The following is a 24121-nucleotide window of genomic DNA, read 5'->3' as shown; positions in this document are numbered from 1 at the left end:
GCATGATAAATCCAAAATTCTTCCAAAATAGCGAGAGAACACAGGAAAATCACCGAGTTATGGCGCTACGAAAGAAGAAATAACAAGATGGCGGTCGGATATGATGTCATATAGGTACTCAAAACAGTAAGGAGTGGTGCCTTAATAATGGCTCCCCTTTTATTCTTGTCACTTTCCCTCTCGAAGCGTAAACGCTATTCGGGGTGAAGATAGCTATGTGGCCTGTCAAGAATACGTCCTCTGATATTATGCGATATCCCTAAAGGTAAAAGTTAGGGATATTCACGCCAGGAATTAGAATTCTGGATACCTTAAGGTTAAATTCTCTGGGAATATCACTGTAGTCAAATATACCCTAGGAAGCTACTTTAAAGGAACTTCCATCAGGACGACATGGCCTGACCCCAAAAAACTAGTTTGTTTAGGGGAAACTACAAGAATGGACATTTTATTTGGTTTTTAAATTAATGAATGCTTTTAAGTGAGATGAGGTGTTAACAAAATACAGGAAACAAAATTATGGGGCTTATTTGCCACCTGGGACAACTATTGACAAAAATGAGAAAACTTCAGAGTACAATATGCAGTACAGTATATCACCTCCAAAGTATAATAGGAGAATTGGAAGATATTACAGAATAAGACTATCAGCACTTACCTGGACCTTTCTGTTCAGATACAGTTCTGCAGTAAGCTTTCTCAAAGACTGAAACTGAAGATACCTCACTTGATTCAGCCTCTTCTGCTTCATCCCCACCTTCATGTTTGTGTTCTGTGGAATCAACAACACTGGAGTCATCAAGCCTTCCCATTTGTTTACCACACTTTGTGTCTGGCAAGGGACTTGCTTTGACAGTAGAGGCACTAGCAATCATATTAACACTGCTAATGAAAATTTGAGAAGTATTATGCACCTGATCCACACTGCCACTCGAAACATGGTGCAACCGCTTCTTGGCTTCAGCAAAACATTTCAAAGATTTGAATAAGTGCAACAGGAACCTTCCTATAAGGCACATAGTTAATATATCTTAAAAAGGTTGGTCACAAGTGCTTACTTCAGCCAGAAGGATATTAGGATCTAGACTACTAGCTTGGTGTTCTATCTCTGAATCTGGTCATATAGAGCCAACTGGATCACAGAAAATCAAGGGTTTCGATGGGAAAAGCTTGAGAATAAGGGGAATGCAAGTGAACAACAATATTCACAATGGCTATTGAAACAACAATTCCTTTCAACCGGCACGTGACACAGAGCATGAGGATCATTATAGCTTGGCTTTAGCTCTCTTGAACAACTGTCACTGTACTGTAATTCTCAATTGGTATATTGATTAATGAAAAGGACTTTGTTGCTTGATAAAAATTTAAAACTTCTTTACAAAGGACTAAAGAACGTTTTGATCGACTGGACAGCAAATTTAATCCTATGTTATTAGCAAGTAATTTTCTCTGATAATCATAACATGTACTATACAGGTGTCCTATGCTATCGAACTAATTTATACTCGGTTAATACTTTTCTTTTTATTAAGTATATCACTTTATGCACACAGAATCCCTCAGAAAGGGTTCCTGTTATCTAGTTGCCAGCTTATTATATACCGACCTTCAATGCCAAAGGGTAGCTCGACCTACCCGTTAATGCTGAATCTACTAAATACAGTACAGTAGTAGAAATTTCCAACCGTGGAGAAGATTCCATGATACAATCACTTGTTCCCCTGCTCTTGTAATGGGACACATTCTACAGATCTAAACGAGAGTCAAACATAATGATAATAGAATAACAAATAATTGATCCTCTGTTCAGGGGCCCTGGGACATTCCACTCTCTTATACTTCTCGTTTCCAGAGGAGGTACGCACATACCTTCCTTCTGCTAACCACTGTCCGGGGGGCCTGGGACATTCCACCCTCCTATTCTCCTTGCTTCCAGAGGAGCAGGTGCTCACATACAGTACCTTCATTCTTCTAACTGTCTGATATATAGAGGACAATCCAGCCCGGGACAGGTGACAATCTCCACTCTGAAAATGCAGAAAATCTATTATGAAATGAAACATGGAAATTGCACATATTACACAAATGAATTTAAAATATAGAAACAAATAATATGATGGATATGATTTTTTTATTTCTCATTTCTTCTTTTGTATTTCTAAATCACATCTAAATTACATTTTGATAGTAACACAATAATCCCATCCTGGTACTCATCCGACAGTGACTCTACAGTCAGCGGATTTTGACTTGGAGGTTTCATTCTTAGCAGAACCTTTTAGTTAGGACTGTTGCGCATAGACATATTTTCAAACCACCTATGCTTCTTAGAACCCAGGCTTTGTGCTGCTTTCCTCCCTGCGCAATACCACTTCTGTGGCCAACTTTCTCATTCTCCTAGTGTCCATCTTGAAGGCATCTCCCACAAGTGTTTGTCAAGCAACTAATGTCAAGTTGCGTAAAGGATTTGTTACGTACTGCGCATGTGAGAGTGTGTATACATGTACACTTCATGTTAAATACTGAACGCTACTATTAAAGATTGCATCATTAGTCACTAAATTTCGCTGCATAATAGGCACTAAATTTCGCTGCATAGAACTTCATAGAACTTCGTTAAATACTGAACACTACTATTAAAGATTGCATCGTTAGTCACTAAATTTTGCTGCATAGAACTTCGTTAAATACTGAACGCTACTATTAAAGATTCCATCATTAGTCACTAAATTTTGCTGCATAGAACTTCATAGAACTTTATTAAATACTGAACGTTAATATAATAGATTACATGATTAGTCACTAAATTTTGCTGGATAGAACTTTCTAGAACTTTGTAAATGGTAACAGCCGCTGTACGGGAACTGTGCTGTTTTATCTATTTTTTTATTACAGCCGCTATATGGGAACTGCTGTTTTATCTATCTTTTTAAATTACAGCCGCTGTACGGGAACTGTGCTGTTTTATCTATCTTTTTATTACAGCCGCTGTACGGGAACTGTGCTGTTTTATATATCTTTTTATTACAGCCGTTGTACGGGAACTGTGCTGTTTTATCTATCTTTTTATGTTACAGTAAGTGACTTTATTGACATTCATAAAAAAAACTGCTAACCTACTGTGTATACAAAATACCGTACAGTTCTGTACGTAGATACAGGCTATGTATTAGGTGACGAGCTGGTAGGGGTGTGAGGCAACCTTGCTTGTTGACTTATGCCACTACAGTAGTGTTGTCACTCATCAACACTACAGTGTGGGAATGATTTCAATGGCAAGAGTGCTGCCTTTAATTCTTAATAGGTTGATGTGCAGGCTTTCCTCTTCCTTGGACTAGCACCCTAAGGTGATCTGATTCCTTGGGTGTGCTCCCCATCCCTCCTTTGATGTATCTCTGAAGAGTAACAATTCTGGAGGAGAGTACTTATGGAATTCCCTTCATGAGGTTCTTACCCTTTACCCACCAGGTTATATTGTCCCGAACATCTTAGTTCAGAGATGAAGAGGCAGGATGGTGGCTGCTCTCTAGCATCTCTTCAGACATCATTGTAGGGACCTCTGGTATAGACGCACTTTACTAGCTTCTCCAAAGACAAGAGGTATCCAGGAAGTGGTGCCCACTGCTGAGCCAGCAATTTTTGTTGAGACTTGAAAAGTTGTGCTACCCTCCTCAGTCTGCTGATGCAATTGTCAGATGGAAAAACTCTAGCCACCAAGGTACAGTATCTATCAGCATTCTCGTGTACAACACCCTCTGCTTTGGTATGAAGTTAGACTTCTCTAGGTTTACCATGATCCCCAGATCAGGGCAAAAGGAGAGGGCATGACTGCTTGTGGCATTCCCCCTGTAAGGAGTTTAATGAATGGTCATCGCCGCAATGGATAGAATACGGCAAGAGGAGAAAGAAGATGGTGAAGCGTGACTCTTCACTTACGGGGTCTTCCTCGAGACCCAAGGAATCCTTTAGTTCTCTTCTTTCACCCACTAGTATTCTACCCCTTAAACAGAACAACCCAGATTTTCCGTATCCACCGGCGAAGTGCGAGGGATTTTTAGTGAGGTACCCCAGTGAATCAGGTGATCCTCGCCCTTCACTACATAAAGAGACTGATGTTGGCTCTAAAGATACTGTGACCTTCTTTATGCTTGGAGGGCATTCCATTGACGGAAAAACTGCGGTAAGTCCTCACTAGGACTTGGCAGTTTCTTCATTCCTCAATAAGCAAACACACTCTGCAAAGAAAAAAAGATGAAATCAGCCAAGCTAGGGAGACCCAGAGTGCATTCGTACTGCTCAGCGGCTAAAGTCAAAGTGGCTTACCCATGTAGAGGAGGAGGGATTTCTTGCCATCTGCCAGCAACTATAGATACCTCATTATAATTTTTAATAGCCAAGTTTGCAGCTTCGCTGAAATCATACTCCTATGAAGGGACAAATGTTTGTATCAGTGCAGGGAAAAATACATTATTACCAGTGAATTTATAGTAACTGGTCAAGGGGAGATTGACTGATAAGAGACTGGTCAGGATAGGCTATCAAAAAGTTAGAATTTGTAGACCAATCTTGTGCCTGACATGTCCAAGAAAGGAGACCATGAGTGGTTAGGACCAAACTGCAAATATCAACGTGGTACAGTATAATATAAAATGGTCTAGCATTTACACTCCTGGGAAGGTAGTGAACATAGACAGTAAGGAGCAGCTCACAAGAAAACCACAACCATCACATATTTTTACAATAATTTGTATTTTTCCTAACTATACAATCTGAGTCCTTTAATAGGAAAAGATTCAGCACAGCTGGAGAACTTTGGCAGTTAAAACTTATAATTAGATGTCAGCAGTACCCAGTAATTAATGGCTGGTGGCCTCTTCCGATACTTTGAACAGTAACTTTGACTGCATTTGGAATCTAGCGGAGGGGAAGGCAGGAAGTTCAGTTAAAGGACTTGGGTTTGTCTAGGTATGAATGATAAAAATTATTTTTAAAATGTGATTTTTTCCTACACAAATACAAACCTTCATCCTTTAACAGATTTATCCTTATATAGGGGGACGTCCCTATTACCAAACTGGCTGGCTAAATTCCTGGGATAGGTATGCTCGTACCTGATAAGGTGCTGAGAATAGCATCCTAAATAATTCATGAACCAGGGTCGAGAGTACTGTCAGGTCCACTGCCCAGGGAACATAGAATGTTGCAAATGAAAATCACACACTCTTACTAGCGAGTATGTCAAGTAAGGCATATACAAATTGATGGGTTTGCCTTTAAATATTCATCCTCCCCCTCATAAGGAGGATGATGGAATAAAGTCTTTCTTCCTCACTACCTTCTGACCATGCTGGGTGTCTCCATCCTGAACAGAGTCTGGAAGATGAATTTGTTCAGGGCTGAGATGTCTATGATGGGTCTCAAATTCTCAAGAGTCCTTTTTTGACCAAAAACATACGGCTGAAGAAACCCAGGGACCCATCCTCAACTTATTCTAGAGTGCCCTTTAGCAACACAGTCTGCCCATCTGAATGAAAAGCAAGGTCTTATCTCGATCCTGGTTGATAAAAGGACCACATCAATGAAGCTGGAATGAGAGGGTGAAAGCTGGTGAAAGTGAGGCAGTATCCGAAATGAAGAACATCCGCTGTCCACTGCTCTGCCCTGTCAAAGTGCTGGTCCTAGTGTGAATGAGGGCCTCGCTTACCTTTCCCTCTTCGATTCTGGTTCTGTGCCATTTGCTGACGAAATGGCTGACCAGAATAAGTAGGATAAAACAGCTGACAAGAACAAGTAGGACAAAATGGCTAACCAGAATCATTGGGCTTCCAAGACATCAATGGTGCAGTTTTAAGTCATTTCTATTCAATTCCAGTCTTGGAGCTGGTCTAGAAGTGTGTTTAGGAGGAGAAAAGTGAGATACAGTAACTCTGTGGAGAAGCGAATCTTGATTAGATTTTTCCACTTTTCGTTCTACCAGCTCCAAGGGAAAGGGGAAGGTTGTTTAAGAGAAGAATTTCTAAGATTCAACATCTCTGTGTGATCCACTTGCTTCGTGAAACTGGATGGACACTACAGCATCTCACTTCTTCAGAATCCAGTTGGCCCACTGGTTAGATGCCTGGTGAACTAAAAACTGTAGATTTGGCCCCAGACAAAGGTAAACAAGGGTTCTCTGTCACTCCTGCTCAAATAACACCTTAGGAGATTCTGGTTCAGAAGGTGGTTGTCTGGAAGAGGAATGCTCCCAAGATGATTCTGCATTTCTAAAAGAATGACTCTACACAAACGCGATTGGCAACAGCCTATAGTTGTCACCATCTGAAATGCATCTTAGTGGTTCTTGGTCGTCTATGTATTTGAGGATGAGGATCTAATGAAGATGATGTCATTTATAGCACCTTACAAGGGTCATGCTGTTGTAAACTGTCAGTGCAACAAGACTAGAAAGACCTGCAGCTCTGAGGAGCAAGAGACTTGAATATGACAAGTATCAGGTTTCAAAGTGACTGTTCAGTTTGCCAGGGGGGAGGTGGCTTCCCGCCACCAGCTGGTAACTACTGTACCGGCTACTGCCAATACTTTGTTATAAGTTTTAACTGCTGAGATTTCCAGATGCACTGTATTAGTGTAGGAACAAATAACTGTTCAGCCAAGAGAAGATGAGTAGGATACTACCTGAATTTGAACACTAGCCTTGCATACAATTTGTCACAATCTAGTTAGAAAAATATACTGTCTAAAATTGCAGAGCTACCATGAAAGCATAAGAAGTTAACTTAAACAACTAGCAGAATTGAAGTCAGACTGCAATGAATGAAAATTTCAAGCCTTCCCAGACAAGATCAACACCATATCAATTCATATAAAATACTGTACAGTCATTAGTCTGTTGATTCAGAGAATATACAGTAATTTTAAGGCAACTTCTAAACTGTGAATAGTGAAATCTATCTCATCCTAAAAGACAATAACTTGAACACAAAGAAAAGCCCTAATTCAAAACAATAAATCTTATGATACTAGCTCACCGATTTCTTTTCTTGGTAATCGTTCGGGAATAGGAATTTGAGTATTCACTATATTTCTTGCCTTTAAGATGGGAAATAGTGGTATAGGAACTGGTTTGACTAGCTGAAGAAATTTTATACTATAAAAAGGAAGAAGCCCGCCATATTTTTGTCTCGAATAAGAGGCATTGACATAGGTAAAAGAATATAGATTTGAATTATGAAGGAATTAAATTGTCACTTGCTATACATTTAGAGGAGCCTGAATAATTGTTCCCTGGCTTAGAAAACTCGAAGCAATATCCTTTCAGGAAAAATTGTACATTGAAAGAAATAACAAATTTGGATGAAAAATAGGGACTTGAACAAACTTGCTAGTCTTGAAAGAAGATGGAGATTAATTATTGTAGGAAATGCTAGAAGCTCTGTGAAAAATTGAAGAAAGTGACTTTTCCATGGCCATGGTCTGGGGAAGACCATTGCCATTATATACTACCAACCAGTAAAATGAATGGCTTCAAAACCATAACCAATCTAACATCTCCCCTATGTAAATGTGATCAATACCAGAAAGGGTTAAGTTGCTCTCAAATGGAAACATGTTTTAGCATTTGCTAAAGCAAAATAGTGTGATACTTGGTCTTTACCTCTAAAGCTTTATGGGGGGGAATTATTGATATTTTTAAATCACTTTCAGTATGAAGAATAAAAATGGCAAAACTTATGATTATCAAAGTTGATTAACATGTCGATAAGTCTGTCCAAGTGAAAACTTTATATTTCACTATGATTATTATTACTAGCTAAGCTACAACCTTAGTTGGAAAACCAGGATGTGAAACCCAAGGGCTCCAACATGGAAAAATAGGCCAGTTAGATAAGGAAACAGATACAGAGGTGCTTCATCATAGAATTATGATTAACAAAAACAGTACGTACTTGTACTGTATGATGTATCACTGCCCTTAACATACAATAGTGTCAAAGTGTTGTACTGAAACATTAACCTAATTTAAAGCTTTTAAAATGAATGGTATTTTCTGTGATTTTGTGCTTCCCTTATCCCCTCCATGTTTGTTTATCAATTTAAAAAGGGAAGTACCAAAATTCTAAGGCTAATGTGTTTAATAGTTTTGACAAATCTTAAGTACTGTAATAAAAATTTGATACTAATTATTTTTATAGAATCTTACGCAATTTTCTTTTCTTTTTAACAGTTGGAAGAACTAGGAGTCCAGAGTGGAAATGGCAGTGTTGCAAGTAGCAGGTAAATTGTGTTAAAATTCTTTAATAGTTAAAGAAATCTTATTGCCATATGTTATAACGTAGATTCTACGGAGTTTCTTCATGTGTTCCAACGAGATGATTGTTAATTACACCGACAAAGTTAAATTTGCCACTATGTGTTGGAATAAAATAAACTCACGATTTTACTTAGCGAATTATTTGATTGATTATAAATCCTTTCATGAAAGCATAGCTTTGTACAACAGTCAGGCTCCTACACGGTACTGTATCATAGGTCAGGCTTTTACACTGTAAAGTGCCATCAGCTAAGTACTTCTCAAACAAATTGAAAAGGCCATTTCAATTTTAATGTTCTACAGTGGTACGATTATACTTAATCATTTAGTACTGGAGGTTGTGTAACATTATGGATTTTGATATCCAGCTCAAATATCTTGTCATTTTTGTACATAGTGAAATACCATATTCAATGACAGCCAAGAATGATATTTATTATTTTCATTATAAGCAATGAAAGCTGTACTGATGCACATTAATCACGATTTTGATATTCTTTAATGTTGAGCACAAGATTTTAACTTATTTTGAGCTCTGGTATGATTGACTTCTGAGGTTATGTGGTTTTGAGTTTTGAAGCACCTACATATTTGTTGTTTGATGGTTGATGAACATATTAAGGGCTTTGGTTTTAATGTAAATGTTTGGTCTTGATTATAAAATTAAAATAACAAAAATGGATTGGGAATATTCAAGTATATTGATATATTTTCTATAGTATTGCTCTTAATATTTGAATCTACACTAAAGATTTTACTTAAATCTGACTGGAAAGGGAGAGTTATACAAGGTAATGACAGTTATGATGGTACGAGTTTTTATGTATACCTGAAAGCTAATCAGGCATTTTTCCAAGCTGAATGAATATTTGTTTTAGATATTCTTAGGGAACTTTTACTTAAAAGATAAAATAAATCTTGCACGCTGCAAATGGTTCGTGAAAAGGTCTCATTCATCCTCTGAGAAATTCAGATTTTATACTTTTATTCTCAGGATTCAGGTAGACGTTAGAGTTATATAAGGGTTATTACAACATTTTTTAGAGTTGTCTTAATTATTTTTGTGTATACTGTACTATATATAACTACCATAATTTGGTATATGCCATTACACTAGTCAATATGGGACATCCTTATTCATATTTAAAGCTATCAAACAAAATTAATTTCAAAGCTTAAAGATCAGTTTCCCGTTGCAGGCCATACTCATTTATTCACTACATTATGGATAATAAGTGTGTATGTGTGTGTGCGCGCTTGCAATTTATTTTACGTACTTAGAACACACATGCAGGAGCCACCATTATGATTATATTTTATGAGATGAGCATAACTTGCAACATAAGAAATCATGTTTCCATAGCATTTTCTTCCCATACTATAAACTATTTCAATACTAGTTCTAGTCAATAAGCACAAAGTTACATTCTTGGATTTTGCAACAAATGGGATTTTATACTATCATGGTTACTCAATGCAAGATAATCTGGAAGAGAAGCATGCTGAAACTATGTAGCATTTTTTTTTTATATAAAACTGCTTGTTAATAATAAGTGATCAATATAAAATACCATGACATTCTGCTTATACAATATCAATATTCTGTCCATTTCATATCCAAGTGACCATGTATCTTGGTAATAATTCTCTCTAAGGTATGAAACTGTCCCACTTTAATTATTCATGTAGTGAATTACAATAGGAGCCTTAAATAGACTGAATACTATTTACTTTGTCTAGTATTTTGCTCTCAAGTGTCATATTGTGAGCATTTATTTACAGTTTAATATTTACACCCCTTTTTTATACAACCCTCATTTATACAAGTGCTAGCCATATCCATATAATAGTGCTGTTCAGATAGCCTTAAGGGCTGTACATTTTGACAGTTGCATGGGTAAATATTTCCTTAGATTTATTATTTGTAAAGTGGAATTTAATTAGAAAGTTTTATTATAGCATAGATTGAAAACTAAGCCACTCACAAAATATTTGGAAATCGCTATTACTAATTAGCAATAAAATATACAGTATTCATAGGACTTTCTACCAAGTAAAAATATGATTTAGAAGTGTAATGTGAATAATGAGATGTCTATTTTAAGCCTATTTTATGGTCAAGTTTCAGAATAATCAATCTCTTACATTTATGGCTGTTAAACTGATACCCATACTGAAATTGAACATTTTTATGCTGTTATATTTGCATTACGTCTTTCATTAAAAGAGCTCCACAAGTTTTCTGAAACAGTTCTTGTCTTCCTGTCAGAAGCTTAAATATTGTCATAAAAATGGAAATGTTTATACAGTATACTGTATATTTATGCACCAATGGAAGTCTGTACGCCATTGACACAGAGGCTGTTATGTAGTTGATAGCGCAAGGCGTCTTGGAACTACGTACCCTGTATATATACCCTGTGCTGTACAGTACTTTACGAAAGGAATGGCCCTCCTGATGTTTTCGTTGAAATTTCATGCAAAGGCAGTTTACTCTGATTAATTTGTTCGGACACTGAAAGACTTTGTATCTTTTGAATAAATTCTTTGTTAAGGTCATTTGACAGTGTAGGAAAATATTAAATTTTAAATGATTGAACCATATAGTTATGTAGTGAAATAAGGTTTGATCAGAATGTAATGAGAAAGGTAGAAAGAGCAGTTGTACAATAATCTGCCTTGGAATTTTGAGACTGCTTTGTGTGCTGGATGGCAAAAAGTGTAAATAGCTATTAGTAGTGTTGGTGCCCTAAATTGAACTGGTTTCATAGTACTGTATCATTTTTATTTAATTTGATTATCTTTTGCCCACAAAAAGCCAGTCTTGTATTTTCCTGACAGTTTTTAATGTTTTATGTAAATTTTGAGGTTTTTCATTAACAAGTACACTTAATATATTAAGAGAATTAACAAATTTCTTGAGAAGTTAAACTAAAGTTGGTGACACTTTCTGTTGTATTACTGTTGCTTGAATTCATGCCATGTAGGAGATTGGATTTGTTAGGCTTTGTGCATTTTGAGATTGCACAATGATACTAAAAAAAAAGTCTTGTGTCCTGTAATTTAGAAAATAGTAATTTTTTTTTTGTTAATAGGGCAGTTATGTGAACACTGTGGGTATTTTTATGAAAAGTATAGTAAATATATTGTTTATAATTGTAGTTTTATTTTTATGATGTGAGCCTAAACTATTCTTTAATGAAAAGTGACATGATGGTTTTCTTCATCTGAGCTAGTTAGATGTATTTGAGGTTATTCAGGCCCTAAAAGTATTTGCCATTATTTAACCTTCAATTGTAATTGTAAATTGAAAAAAAAAAAAATATTTCCTCAAAGATATTGGACAATATACTGTATTGTAAAATACCACTACTAAAACCAATTGAGAGCTCTGGACTTCTGTTGACCCTATTATATAAGTGTTTCCCTCTTGGTTCTTGAAATATTTCATATGACAACCTTCACAGGATAGCTAACCAATTTTAGACAGCTCTGTGTTCGTGATGGATGACCAGCCCCTCTACCCATACAACTGAAATACCTGACATGGTAAAGTGATAAGAAAGTGTCAAATCTTCCTGGTCATGGGTCCAGTTTTGGAGGATGAACCCCATGGATGGCATTGAGGGCAAGATGTACATCACGGATGGACACATAACAAACCTCATCCTACATCCAAGTTTCCTTGAGATAAGCATAGGCAGCAAAGTAACCCTGCTCAGGTGGAGTCCAAAATCCCTGGTTCAAGATTTTTTCACAAATAAAGAGGTAATTGGAAACACTGCAGGGGAAACGGAGGAGCTGGTCAGTGTTGTAGAGGCAAACTATCTCATCAATGTAAGACTTAGGTTGGGGGTTATCTCCATCATTTCCAAGAACAGTGAACTTTTTCTCGGTGGTGAGAGCATAATTTAAAAAGATTTGGGTTGATCGTGGATTTCAAAACCACCTCTTTGACAGAACTATGGAACTTTACTCCTTTGTAAGCAAGATACAGAAAATACTCCTTTCTGGGCTTGAACCTGTGCCGGCCAGTGAATAAGCTCCTATTAGCACTTATTCTTAGGTAATTTACTGCTAAATATACCAGAGAAAAAATGTAAAGGAGTGCTAGGTTAACTAGCTCGCTCACCTATTGGTGTCGGTATAGAATTGGGCGTATAATCCAGAGGTCTCGCACTATTTAGATTCATCCACGACAAAGACCCCAATAGAGGAGAGCCGTTCAACCTCACTCGGCACCACCAACTCTGCATCCGCTCAGAACCCAACTCCTTTTTAGCACGCCTGTGTGGTAACCCGCTTGTTTGTGCTCTCGTGTTTTTGCCTTATTTTTCGTGGATTATGGCTTCTACATCGGTTTCCCAGGAGACACCGTCTAAGTTAAGTACCAAGCTATGTTTTGCTGTGTTTTGAGCAATCTAGACCGTTTAATATTTAAATTATAGGAGTTTATTCTCTTCGATCATCTCGGTCTTGCTCGATTCCGTTTACGGTTGGTACTCCTGTTTTGAGAGCTTTTAGTTTCACTCGCGGTGTTACTAAGTGTATTATTTTTATTATTAGTTTAAATTTTTATATGTTTTATTGTGGATATTCATTATTTAGCGTTTAGAACCCTTGTGGTTTATATTTAGGGCCGATATCAGATTACGTATCGTAGATGGCTTGCCGACCTTCGTTACTGGGCGGCAAAATTTTATTATTTAAGCCATCAGGATGTTGTCCTTCGGGATTTATTCATTATTTCGCATGCCTTGCCCTAATTTTTTATGTGTATATTTATATATTTTTCAACGCTATTACTTTTATAATGAATATTTGTGCTTATTACTCCGTATGATCTGTTTTGGTAGTGTTTGGGGATCGTCAGTTGGTAGCCCTGCTGCTCCGTATCACGTGATCCTCCCCCAAGCTCCCCCTCTCGCTAGGTTGGTGGCTAGGCTTCTCTCCCCCCTCCCCTAGGGGACCGTTGCCTTCCCTCCTTTTAGAGGGGGTAGTTCAGTGTTTATGGACTTTGTCCTCCGGGTGTCCCGGCGGTTTCGTCTCTGTCTAGACGGGTTGGCCACCGGTCAACAGAGTAGGATCCCGGTGCACCCTATTTTATATTCACCTATCACACTTTTATTATGTTATACGAAACCCTCCGGGTTCTGTTGGTGGTTCTTATCTACGGTTCCGCCCCCCTCTTAATTTATAACAGTTCCTATGATTATATATGACAGATCACTATCCCGGAGTTCCTATATGTATTGGTTTATGGATGTACTTTTATTTCCCGGTCCGGGGCTTAACCTCGCTCCGGGAAATCAGACACCATGTGTCTTAATTCTTTGTTGCATCCTTTTTATGATCCTGGCTCGACCGGAATGAATAGCTATACTCTAGTCTTAAGTTAGACTTATGTTTAGGCCCGGGTCCTCCGGACCCGCCCCTACTTAAGAGTATTACAGTTAAGCTCTAGTCTTAAGTTAGACTTATGTTTAGTCCCGGGTCCTCCGGACCCGCCCCTACTTAAGAGAATTACAGTTTCTCATATACTATTCTTTTTATAGATGGTGCATTGTCAGACGACGGCCTGTGCGGCTGTTCTTCACCAGCCTTGTGGCCATACTGTGTGTAGGTCTCACGCCCTCTGCGGAGTTCAGCTGGAAGACATCGTAGTCTGGCACCCTGATAATTGTATGGTCTGTTTTGACCTCATCACCACCCTCGGATCTGATTCGGTGAGTCCCGTTGGCTATGTTGTCTTTCTAATTATTTTACCTTTATTTGGTATACATACACTATTTAGTAAGATTTCTATGGTCTCGAAGGACCGCCGGGAATCTTCCTTTCTGTAATTCCCACTATTATTTCAGGCATCCCCGGAGCAGAAGACTGCGGCTCGGGCCACACTGAAAGTGTGGGTTGGGGGATTTGCCCGAAACGTGAAATCGAAACAGCCTTACGTCCTATCTGAAGACTACTGTGCTATGATCTACCCTAATGCCAAGTCTTCAGCCGCTGTGGCTAGGCATGTTGCGGCACCCATCATTGCCGACATTGATGCCACTATTGCGGGATTCATCGACCAGGAACAAGATCCGTTGGATGCCCCCAGAGATCTGGAAGACAATGTTGCCTCCTTGAACTTGGATGTGGAACCTATGTTGTTGGATGATCCGGATGCAGGTAGGGTGGTAAGTGAGGCAGGTGTTACCGGCGCTGAGATTCCTATCCTCAGCCCCGCTCTTTCTTCTTCATCTGATCTCTCTTCTTTCCATGGTTTTTCTGGGGACTGCGATTCGTCTCACCGATCACACCCGGTTCCCCCCAAAGATAAGTCTATATCTAGAACTTTGCCAAAAGCTCGTAAGCCCCACAAGGCTTCCCATAGTTCCAAATCAAATACAAACCCGTCATCTAATGCTTCCGGCTCCTCCTCTAAGTCTCACGACCCGGGAGTACAATCCGCCACTTCTGCTCCTAACCCGGGCCTTTCCGAATCAGCCATGCTTCGCATTGTGTCGGAGATGCAATCTAAGATTGTGTCGGAAATGCAGGCCAAGATGGACACGATGTTCTCTAACATTGGTCAGAGACTTGGGGCATTAGAGCATGGTGCTCCGGAGCGAGTTCAAAGCTCTCTCATCCCGGATGCCTCTAAGCTTCCGCCGTTTACCAAGAATAACCCTTGGCGCATGGCTCTTCATTCCCCATTCTCAGACGGGATGTTAACGTTGGAAGGTCTTGGTACTCGTCCACTAGAGGATTTTGAATTCTTTCCTCCTGGTCTCGCATTTCCATTTCATGGTTATGCCAGGCTTACCGAGGAAGCTCTGGTTCGGCTGGATAAGGTCCCCAAAGAGACCGTCATTTTCCCAAAGGAACAAGCCCAATCTGTTTGGGCTAGGTTTCTGAATGATATAGGTTGCACCAATACCATGTTGACGCCTCATAAAAGTTCTTTCACAATGTTCTTAATGGACAAGAATACCGTGACTCCATGCGTCAATAAGATTGCAGAGCTTGCTTTTCAATATGCTCTGGAGGAGAAGCCCTTGCCTCCCATCCGAGAGGTGGATCCGATCTCCCTCCTTCTTCCTTCAGGTAATGAGTGTTGGGACAATGTCCATACCACCTTTACTTCTGGCAAGCTAACAGCGGACTGTGCGTCAGTAATGTTTATTGAACGGCTTCCCCGTCTCCCGGAATCCCTTATTAAACAGGAGTATGATTCCCGCCTACATGTTGGTCGAACTTTGAACTTGGCCACGTCTACGGAGTCGATAGCCTTAACTTATGATACTGAGAGTATCTTTTAAGTCTCTCAATAAGGCTACTTTGCAGTCGTTATATTTTGACTTATATGACTTTGCTCTTGCTAAACGTAGGTGCCGCAAACACGTCCTGGCTGAGGCGACTATTAGGCACGAGCCGAATAAACTTATCCGGTCCTCTTGTTGGGGTCCAAATCTTTTCCCTGAGGATCTTGTGGAGGAAGTCTTGGCAGAGGCTACTCGAGTTAATCAGAGCCTTAAAGCCCGTTGGGGTTTGACTCCTAAGCGGAAATATGATCCCGCAAGTTACCAAGCCCGGGGTAGGAAGAAGCTCCGCCCGTATACCTCCACTCAGTTCCGGCAACAGCAGAGTAGCTCGTCCGTTTTCCGGCAGCCTCTTCCTCCATCTCCTGCTGTTCCTGCACAGCCTTCCACCTCTCAGGCTCCTTCCTCGGACGACTACGTCACCGTTCTGCTCCCTAAGAGCCAGCTTCCCGGTGCCTCCACCACCTCTCCAGCCTTTAACCAATCTTATGAGGCTCAAGGCTCTTCCCAGGGTTATAACAGAGGTAGAGGCTACCACCGTGGTTCATACCAGAACAGAGGTAGAGGTAGATTCTTTCGCAAGGGAAAGAACTTCCGAGGCGGACGTGGAGGCAACTCCTCAAGCCAATACTGAGGTGCAGCGGGTAGGGGGGAGGCTTTATGCCTTCCGCAACAAATGGAGGTTCAGTCCCTGGGCTTTCAGTATCATCTCCAAGGGACTGGGGTGGAGTTGGATTCAAGGACCTCCTCCACCGAACAGATTTCATCAGCATTCCACTCCGGACCTAGTCGAATTTGTCCAGGACCTGTTACAAAAGAACGCCATACAAGAAACGAAACACCTGAAGTTTCAGGGTCGGCTGTTCAGTGTCCCGAAGAAGGATTCGGACAAGAAAGAGTGATTCTAGACCTATCCCTTCTCAACTTGTCCATTCAATGCGACAAGTTTCGAATGCTTACCGTCTCGCAGGTGCGGACCTTACTTCCCCGTGGGGCCGTCACCACCTCTATCGATCTTACAGACGCCTATTATCACGTCCCGATAGCGAGACACTTCCGTCCGTATCTAGGCTTCCGCCTAGGAAACAAAAATTACTCCTTCAAGGTGATGCCTTTCGGGCTCAACATCGCCCCAAGGATCTTCACAAAGTTAGCAGAAGTTGCTGTTCAGGAACTCAGAAATCAAGGGATTCAAGTAGTAGCCTATCTGGACGACTGGCTCATTTGGTCAGACACCTCCCAAAATTGCCTAAAAGCCACTCACAGAGTCATCCAATACCTTCAATCTCTAGGCTTCCAGATCAACTTCAAGAAGTCTCGTCTTCTTCCGAAATCAAAGTTCCAATGGCTCGGCCTGCAATGGGATCTTATATCTCACACTCTGTGTCTTCCCAAACCCAAGAGGTTAGAGATTGCAATGAACACCAAACGCTTTCTCAAAGACAAAGTAAGTTCCAGACGACTCCAAGAGAGGATCCTAGGATCCCTTCAATTTGCTTCAGTGACGGATCTACTTCTGAAAGCAAAATTGAAAGATATCAATCGTGTCTGGCGTTCGAGGGCGAACCGGAAGCTCCGGGACAGGAAAGTCCGCCTTCCTCCCATTCTCCGGGAAAGACTTCTACCTTGGACAAGGGCCAACAATCTGTCAAAGTCAGTTCCCCTTCGATTTCCGCCTCCGAAGTTAATCATTCACACGGACGCATCCCTATCAGGTTGGGGAGGCTATTCTCAGCTCAGGAAAGTTCAAGGTCTTTGGTCTCCCTTATTCCGCCAATTTCACATCAATGTGCTGGAGGCCATGGCAGTTCTTCTAACCCTGAAACGTCTCGCTCCATCCAAGAGACAACACCTTCGTCTGGTTCTCGACAGCGAAGTGGTGGTCCGCTGCCTCAACAGAGGCGGATCAAAATCAGGGCCTCTGAACCATGTTCTAGTAGCCATATTCTCCCTAGCAGCCTCGAACCGTTGGCATCTTTCAGCTGTCCACCTGGCGGGAGTCCGGAACATAGTTGCAGACGCCTTGTCCCGGACCTCCCCTCTAGAATCGGAATGGTCACTCGATCTAAAGTCATTCCGGTGGATTCTCTCTCGGGTTCCGGGTCTCCAAGTGGACCTCTTCGCCACGGAGTCCAACCACAAATTGAGAGTATATGTGGCTCCCAATCTAGACCCTCAGGCCTACGCCACAGACGCCATGTCACAGAATTGGGACATCTGGGAAAGGATTTATCTCTTTCCCCCGGTGAATCTTTTACTCAAAGTTCTAGACAAACTGAGATCCTTCAAGGGACGAGTAGCCTTGGTCGCACCCAACTGGCCCAAGAGCAATTGGTACCCTCTCCTGCGAGAGTTGAGACTACATCCTCACCCGATACCCAATCCGGTTCTGTCTCAGATAGTACAAACACGCGTTGTGTACGCTTTCTCAAACATTCAGAGCGCCCTAACTTTATGGACTTCATGAAGTTTGCGGCCATGCATGGTGCCAATATCGATCCTCAAAACACCCTGTTCCTAGAATCAGATAAACGGGATTCCACCATCCGCCAATATGATTCTGCGGTTAAAAAGTTGGCTAAATTTTTGATAGACTCAGACGTACACTGTATGAACTTGAACCTTACAGTCACTTTATTTAGAACTTTAATAGAATCAGGTCTGGCAGCCAATACTATCACCACTATTAAATCTGCCTTGAAAAAGATCTTCCTAGTGGGTTTTAACATAGACTTAACCGACTCTTTGTTAGCTTCAATTCCGAAAGCCTGTGCCGGACTGAAACCGGTTACTCGTCCTACCCCGGTTACCTGGTTCCTTAATGATGTACTCAAATTGGCTTCTGATACCATTAACAGTTCTTGTGATTACATTCCCCTTCTCAGGAAAACACTTTTCCTGGTGAGTTTGGCTTCCGGGGCAAGAATTTCTGAACTGGCAGCTTTGTCAAGAGACCCGGGTCATATTGAGTTCCTTCCTTCGGGAGAGGTCCTTCTTTCACCTAACAAATTCTTTTTAGCTAAGAACGAAGACCCTCAGAACAGATGGTCCTCCTGGAAAATTGTTCCCCTCACGCAAGATCCGTCTCTGTGCCCTGTTACTACTCTTAAGTCTTATTTATCCCGGACCTCCTCTAACTCCTCCGGGCCTCTATTCGTTAGAGAACAAGGCGGTACCATTACCATTAAAGGGATCAGGCAACAAATTTTGTATTTTATTAAACAAGCTAGCCCTGACTCTTTTCCTCTTGCACATGATATCAGAGCGGTTGCTACTTCGGTGAACTTTTTTCACCACATGAATTTTACGGATCTTTCCAGGTATACAGGGTGGAAGTCACCGTCAGTGTTCAAGAAACACTATCTTAAACATTTGGAAGCCCTTAAATTTCCTACAGTAGCTGCAGGGAGCGTAGTTACCCCCAGGTAACTCACATGTTAATTCCTTGTCATTTTATCTCTCCCCCTTACCTGCCTCATTTATACCCTATTTGTATTCGTTGGTTTCGCACCTGATTACTATTACTATATTTGTAAATTTTTGACTCCTGAGTATCTGTATATATCATCACTCACGGCATTATTATACCTTACCTTTTTTGTCAATTGTTCTACCAAGTGGATTTATGTTCTTTTTAAGATACCCTTATAGCTGTTTTTGGCACTCATCTCTGATTAAAGTAACTTGTATTTCCCTTATGTTTATGTTTTTTCCTTTATTTTGCAAGTTTGGTGACATTTCTCTTGTATATATTCACTGGCCGGCACAGGTTCAAGCCCAGAAAAGGGATTTTGACGTAGGAAAAATCTATTTCTGGGCGAGGGACCTGTGCCGCCCAGTGAACCCTCCCAGCTCCTCTCCCTTGGAGTCCCCAAACTTTGGGTGCTAAGGAGTTGGGTTCTGAGCGGATGCAGAGTTGGTGGTGCCGAGTGAGGTTGAACGGCTCTCCTCTATTGGGGTCTTTGTCGTGGATGAATCTAAATAGTGCGGGACCTCTGGATTATACGCCCAATTCTATACCGACACCAATAGGTGAGCGAGCTAGTTAACCTAGCACTCCTTTACATTTTTTCTCTGGTATATTTAGCAGTAAATTACCTAAGAATAAGTGCTAATAGGAGCTTATTCACTGGGCGGCACAGGTCCCTCGCCCAGAAATAGATTTTTCCTACGTCAAAATCCCTTTTATAAGTAAGATACAGAAAATAGGAGTCTGAAAAATTCAGGCTGTTGAAATTCTATACTGCAGGCCATTCAGAGAAAAGTGATCCTCGACATAGCTCTTCTCAACAAACACATCAGATGAAACTCATTCAAAATGATGATTGTCATGCATGTCCGTCACGTACGTGGGTGGTACTCTGCTTGTTCATGACTCCGACAAGGAGAAACCAGGAAGGGCCACATCATCCAGGCTTCTCAACAGAAGCAGTGACAAGCATCTTGCCTTGCTCTGGAATTTTTCCCTTAAGCAGCAAGTGTCAGACTTAGCTTTTCTTCTCATCTAAACACACATGATTATGTTGTTCCTTTGGTTGTAGAATTGTCCTTGATGATACATGTGTCTACTCAGTTATTGCTCTGGTATGAGATCTTGGAGACTATTCTGAACATTAACTCAAGAGTGTGGTTCTGACAAAGGAAAAACCCTTTTTGGAGGTGCTGGGTGGTCTTCTAGCCACTCACTCGTCCCTAACCTTATGCAGGGGAATGGAACAATTGATCCTCACTTTGAGTACAAACGATGGCAGCTAAGAAAACGTTAGTGCACACATAATAGTCTCCAACGGCAGTGATGGTTCTCCATGATAATGTATTATCGATAGCCAGATTATTTCAGCATTGTTAGTGTGCAGAGTTCAATAGCACCTGAACTTAAGGTTCTACCTTATACAGTGACACTGATCCTAGAGCAGGGCAGAATATTTCTTTGGCATTTATGTCTTATTGGATTCCCTCTTCTAGCTTTTCACAGGAAAGTCCTCAAAGATCTCACAGCATCTCCAAAAAAACGGTTTTAACTTCATCAAAACCTTTATTTGTCAATATCCCCCAAGAGCAGATGTCTTTTGGATCACTGAAAATAAAGGGGTAACCATAAAAAACCAATAATGGTGTACAGTTGGCCCTTCCATTTGCAGGGGTTATGTAACAGAGAAATCTTGTAAATAGCATACATTCTGCGAACTATTTATCTCCCCACCTGTTAACTACTTATCCCCTTTACTCTTTCTTTTTATTAAAGATATCTATACATTCAGTCACGATTATAATTACCATTGATTGATGATTCCTTGAATATGAAATGAATGGTAACAAACCTGTCTATAGTAAAATCCAGCGAGATAGACAGGTTTTGAGAAGACTAGGTGCCCCATTGAAGTCAAAAAACTTCTTCAGCCATTTTAGAATTTTGAATGAAAATGGAAGAGGTGAAAAAAGTAATGATAACAAGATGATTAGGATGTTAACTCTACAGTTACCAAAGGAGCATTCAATTGTAGGAGATGCTGATAAGACCAAGAGTTCCCTTAACTTGGTTCATCAGATTCTGCCAAAGATGGATCAGATAAAGATAGATAAGAGGCAACGAGAGAACAACCATGGGATTTCCCCTCCCCCTCTAGCTTTCTTATCACTGTGCATGAGGCATAGTACACAGGTGCTCTTGATAGGGAAGGTGGAGCTCTATTTTGTATAACTAAAAGTGCCCTTTCTCTAAGAGGCATGTTTGCCTTCAGGAGAGTAGTGCTAAGCAAAAAGTACATCAATCTGATAGACCCTGTGACTTTTCTATGAATAGGCCCATCTATAAACAGACAGTATAGTTCACACTTCACATGAGACCATAAGAGTTCACTCGTCTGCAAGTAGGAACAAGAGAAATCTTACTGGACGAGTCAAATAATTGCCTCATCCTTAGAAATGTTATGGGTGCTGAAACCTCATGTTTTAATTGCCTCATCCTTAGAAATGTTATGGGTGCTGAAACCTCATGTTTTAATTGCCTCATCCTTAGAAATGTTATGGGTGCTGAAACCTCATGTTTTAATTGCCTCATCCTTAGAAATGTTATGGGTGCTGAAACCTCATGTTTTAAATTGAAGTACCAACATGCAAGAATTTATTCATGCAATTGAGAATCCTCTTAGCATACAACATGTTTGTTTTATAACCCAGTTACATGAAAAAAATTTTGATTAATGGGATTGTTTACCTACATCTAATTTTGGGTAGCATTACAGTCCTGAAAGACCACCAATAACAACTTCCACTGTCTTGGATTAGAGTATTCTTGCTTGAGGGTACACTCCGACACACTCTTGTTTTGTATAGTTTATATAGGAAATATTTATTTTAATGTTGCTCCTGTTCTGAAAATATTCTATTTTTCCTTGTTTCCTTTCCTCACTGGAATATTTTCCCTGTTGAAGCCCCTGGGCTTATAACATCCTGCTTTTCCAACCAAGGTTGTGGTTTAGCAAGTAATAATAAAATGGTTTACTGTTGACAAGGTCTCTAGGCTTTGGCTCCTGTTATTAGTAAAGCCATGGTCTATAGACCTCAAGTACAACAATTTAAATCGAGCCAAAGAAATAATGGCTAAAAACAACTAAATGACCTATTTGATTATAGGTGGTGGCTAGCTCTATTTGAATAAATGAAATTTAATTTATAATTTTAAAAAAAATATAAAACTTGGGGAAAATATAAGTTTCGTGGGCATACATATCCAGTTATGCATGGAGTATGATTTTTGTATAAACACATTTTAATACACTATCATTAAAACTAAATACAAATTACTTATTGGAATACTAATTTCTACAACCTAGAGTCCTACGTTATAAAGTAATGCAACTCATGTGAATGATGTTCCACTGAAAAATTATCATGGTTGATCCACAGAGGATAATAATTTATGAATGGCAAATTTATTTTTCCATATACTTGCACAGCTCAAGTGACCTAACTAGAGACAGTCCTGTTTGTATAACCCAGTTATTCATCTATGCAAGAGGCTAAAAGTTACATAATAGTTTGTAATTTTGTTGTTTGGGTATTACACAGTAAAGGATAAACTTGACTGACCTTATTGTCTCATAGCGAGCATTTTTTATCATCTTACTAATGATTATGGCTCAAGTCCCAGATCTTCTCTGTATCCCATGGCACACTAGGAAACTATCTGGAAACAAAAAGTAAATTATAATTCATAGGGTTACAATACACCAATGTGGGAATCTCAAAGACAAATTTTGAATGATGAAATAAACTAAATCAGTTTGCAACAGTTTATTTATGGCTAGTGTCCAACTTGGATTTTTCTTTTTAAAATGTATTATTGGCTAAAACTGCTATAGAGAGAGAGAGAGAGAGAGAGAGAGAGAGAGAGAGAGAGAGAGAGAGAGAGAGAGAGAGAGAGAGATCTATATGGGAAGATCGAGCCTCAGGAGTGATATTCATTGGATTTGAAGAATGTTTCCTTAATTTTCAGTTATTTTTACTTTTATTTTTTTTTTTTACTATTTTTTTAGATTCATGTAATACTTCAAGAGAATCTCACACATACCTATACCTTGCTACCTACATTACATATACAACAACAATTGCAGCATATTCTAGTCCACTGCAGGACAAAGGCCTCAGACATGTCTTTATTCATGTCTGGAATTTGGCCCGTTTTCAACATCACGCTGGTCAGTACAGGCTGGTGATGGTGTGAGAATTGTTTAATTGCTTACAGCAAACCAACCTAGTATGGGTGGCACTGACTTGTGCAGCTTTGCTGATCTTGGCGATACACAAACCATGCTAAAGTATTACCACCCAAAAAGTATATATATATATATATATATATATATATATATATATATATATATATATATATATATATATATATATATATATATATATATATATATATATATATATATATTCAGGAAGAACAGATGGAGTTTGAAGAAAAGGGGTAAGAATGATGATGACACCTAGAGCAGAAAAGGCATTAACGGAATGAAGAGCTGTAAATAGTATGTTGTTACTTGCAAAGTTTAAATCAAAGCAGTGCAATATGAGTATCGTAGTTTGCTATGTACCAACAAAGGATTCCCCAGAAGAAAAGAGAGATGATTACTATGAAGAACTGCAGAGCTTAACAGACGAGATCCCAGAGACATATGAAAATTGATATTGGTGACTTCAATGCTAAAGTTGGAAGGAATTATCAAGGGATAGAGAATGTGATGAGTGTTGAGGGTCTTGGCGAAGTTGCAAATGAAAATGGAGCCCCTTTTATAAGTTATAAGTTTTTGTTCAACAAACAATTTTTTTTATTGGAGGTACTCTTTTCCAGCACAAAGACATCCACAAATATACATGGTCTTCACCATGTGAAATTACAAAAGTCAAGTAGATAACATTGCCATTAATACCAAATGATATTTGGGATACTATAAAAAGGGAGATCAAGATAAATAGAAGAAAGACAGATGATGAG

General features: G+C 39.7%; 1 protein-coding gene and 1 long non-coding RNA gene across 4 annotated transcripts in view; one reads left to right on the top strand and one right to left on the bottom strand.

Moving 5' to 3' along the window:
* Window positions 1-11470, top strand: part of Glys (glycogen [starch] synthase) — a 113507-nt gene extending 102037 nt beyond the window's left edge. For all 3 annotated transcript variants that reach the window (XM_068381923.1, XM_068381922.1, XM_068381921.1), the window contains one exon: window positions 8228-11470. In XM_068381923.1, coding sequence (XP_068238024.1) covers window positions 8228-8281 — 54 coding nt within the window. In that variant the 3' untranslated portion in view covers window positions 8282-11470. The remainder of the gene's footprint in view (window positions 1-8227) is intronic.
* Window positions 368-24121, bottom strand: part of LOC137648785 (uncharacterized) — a 26516-nt gene continuing 2762 nt past the window's right edge. The window contains exons 2-3 of the long non-coding RNA XR_011045703.1: window positions 22714-22810; window positions 368-2030 (exon numbers count right to left, since the gene is read on the bottom strand). This is a non-coding gene — a long non-coding RNA (uncharacterized lncRNA). The remainder of the gene's footprint in view (window positions 2031-22713; window positions 22811-24121) is intronic.

The sequence above is a fragment of the Palaemon carinicauda genome, chromosome 10, assembly GCF_036898095.1.
Source record: "Palaemon carinicauda isolate YSFRI2023 chromosome 10, ASM3689809v2, whole genome shotgun sequence".
NCBI lineage: Eukaryota > Metazoa > Arthropoda > Malacostraca > Decapoda > Palaemonidae > Palaemon > Palaemon carinicauda.
Note: the sequence above shows the minus strand (reverse complement) of the source record. Positions and strands in the feature narration are given on the sequence as shown.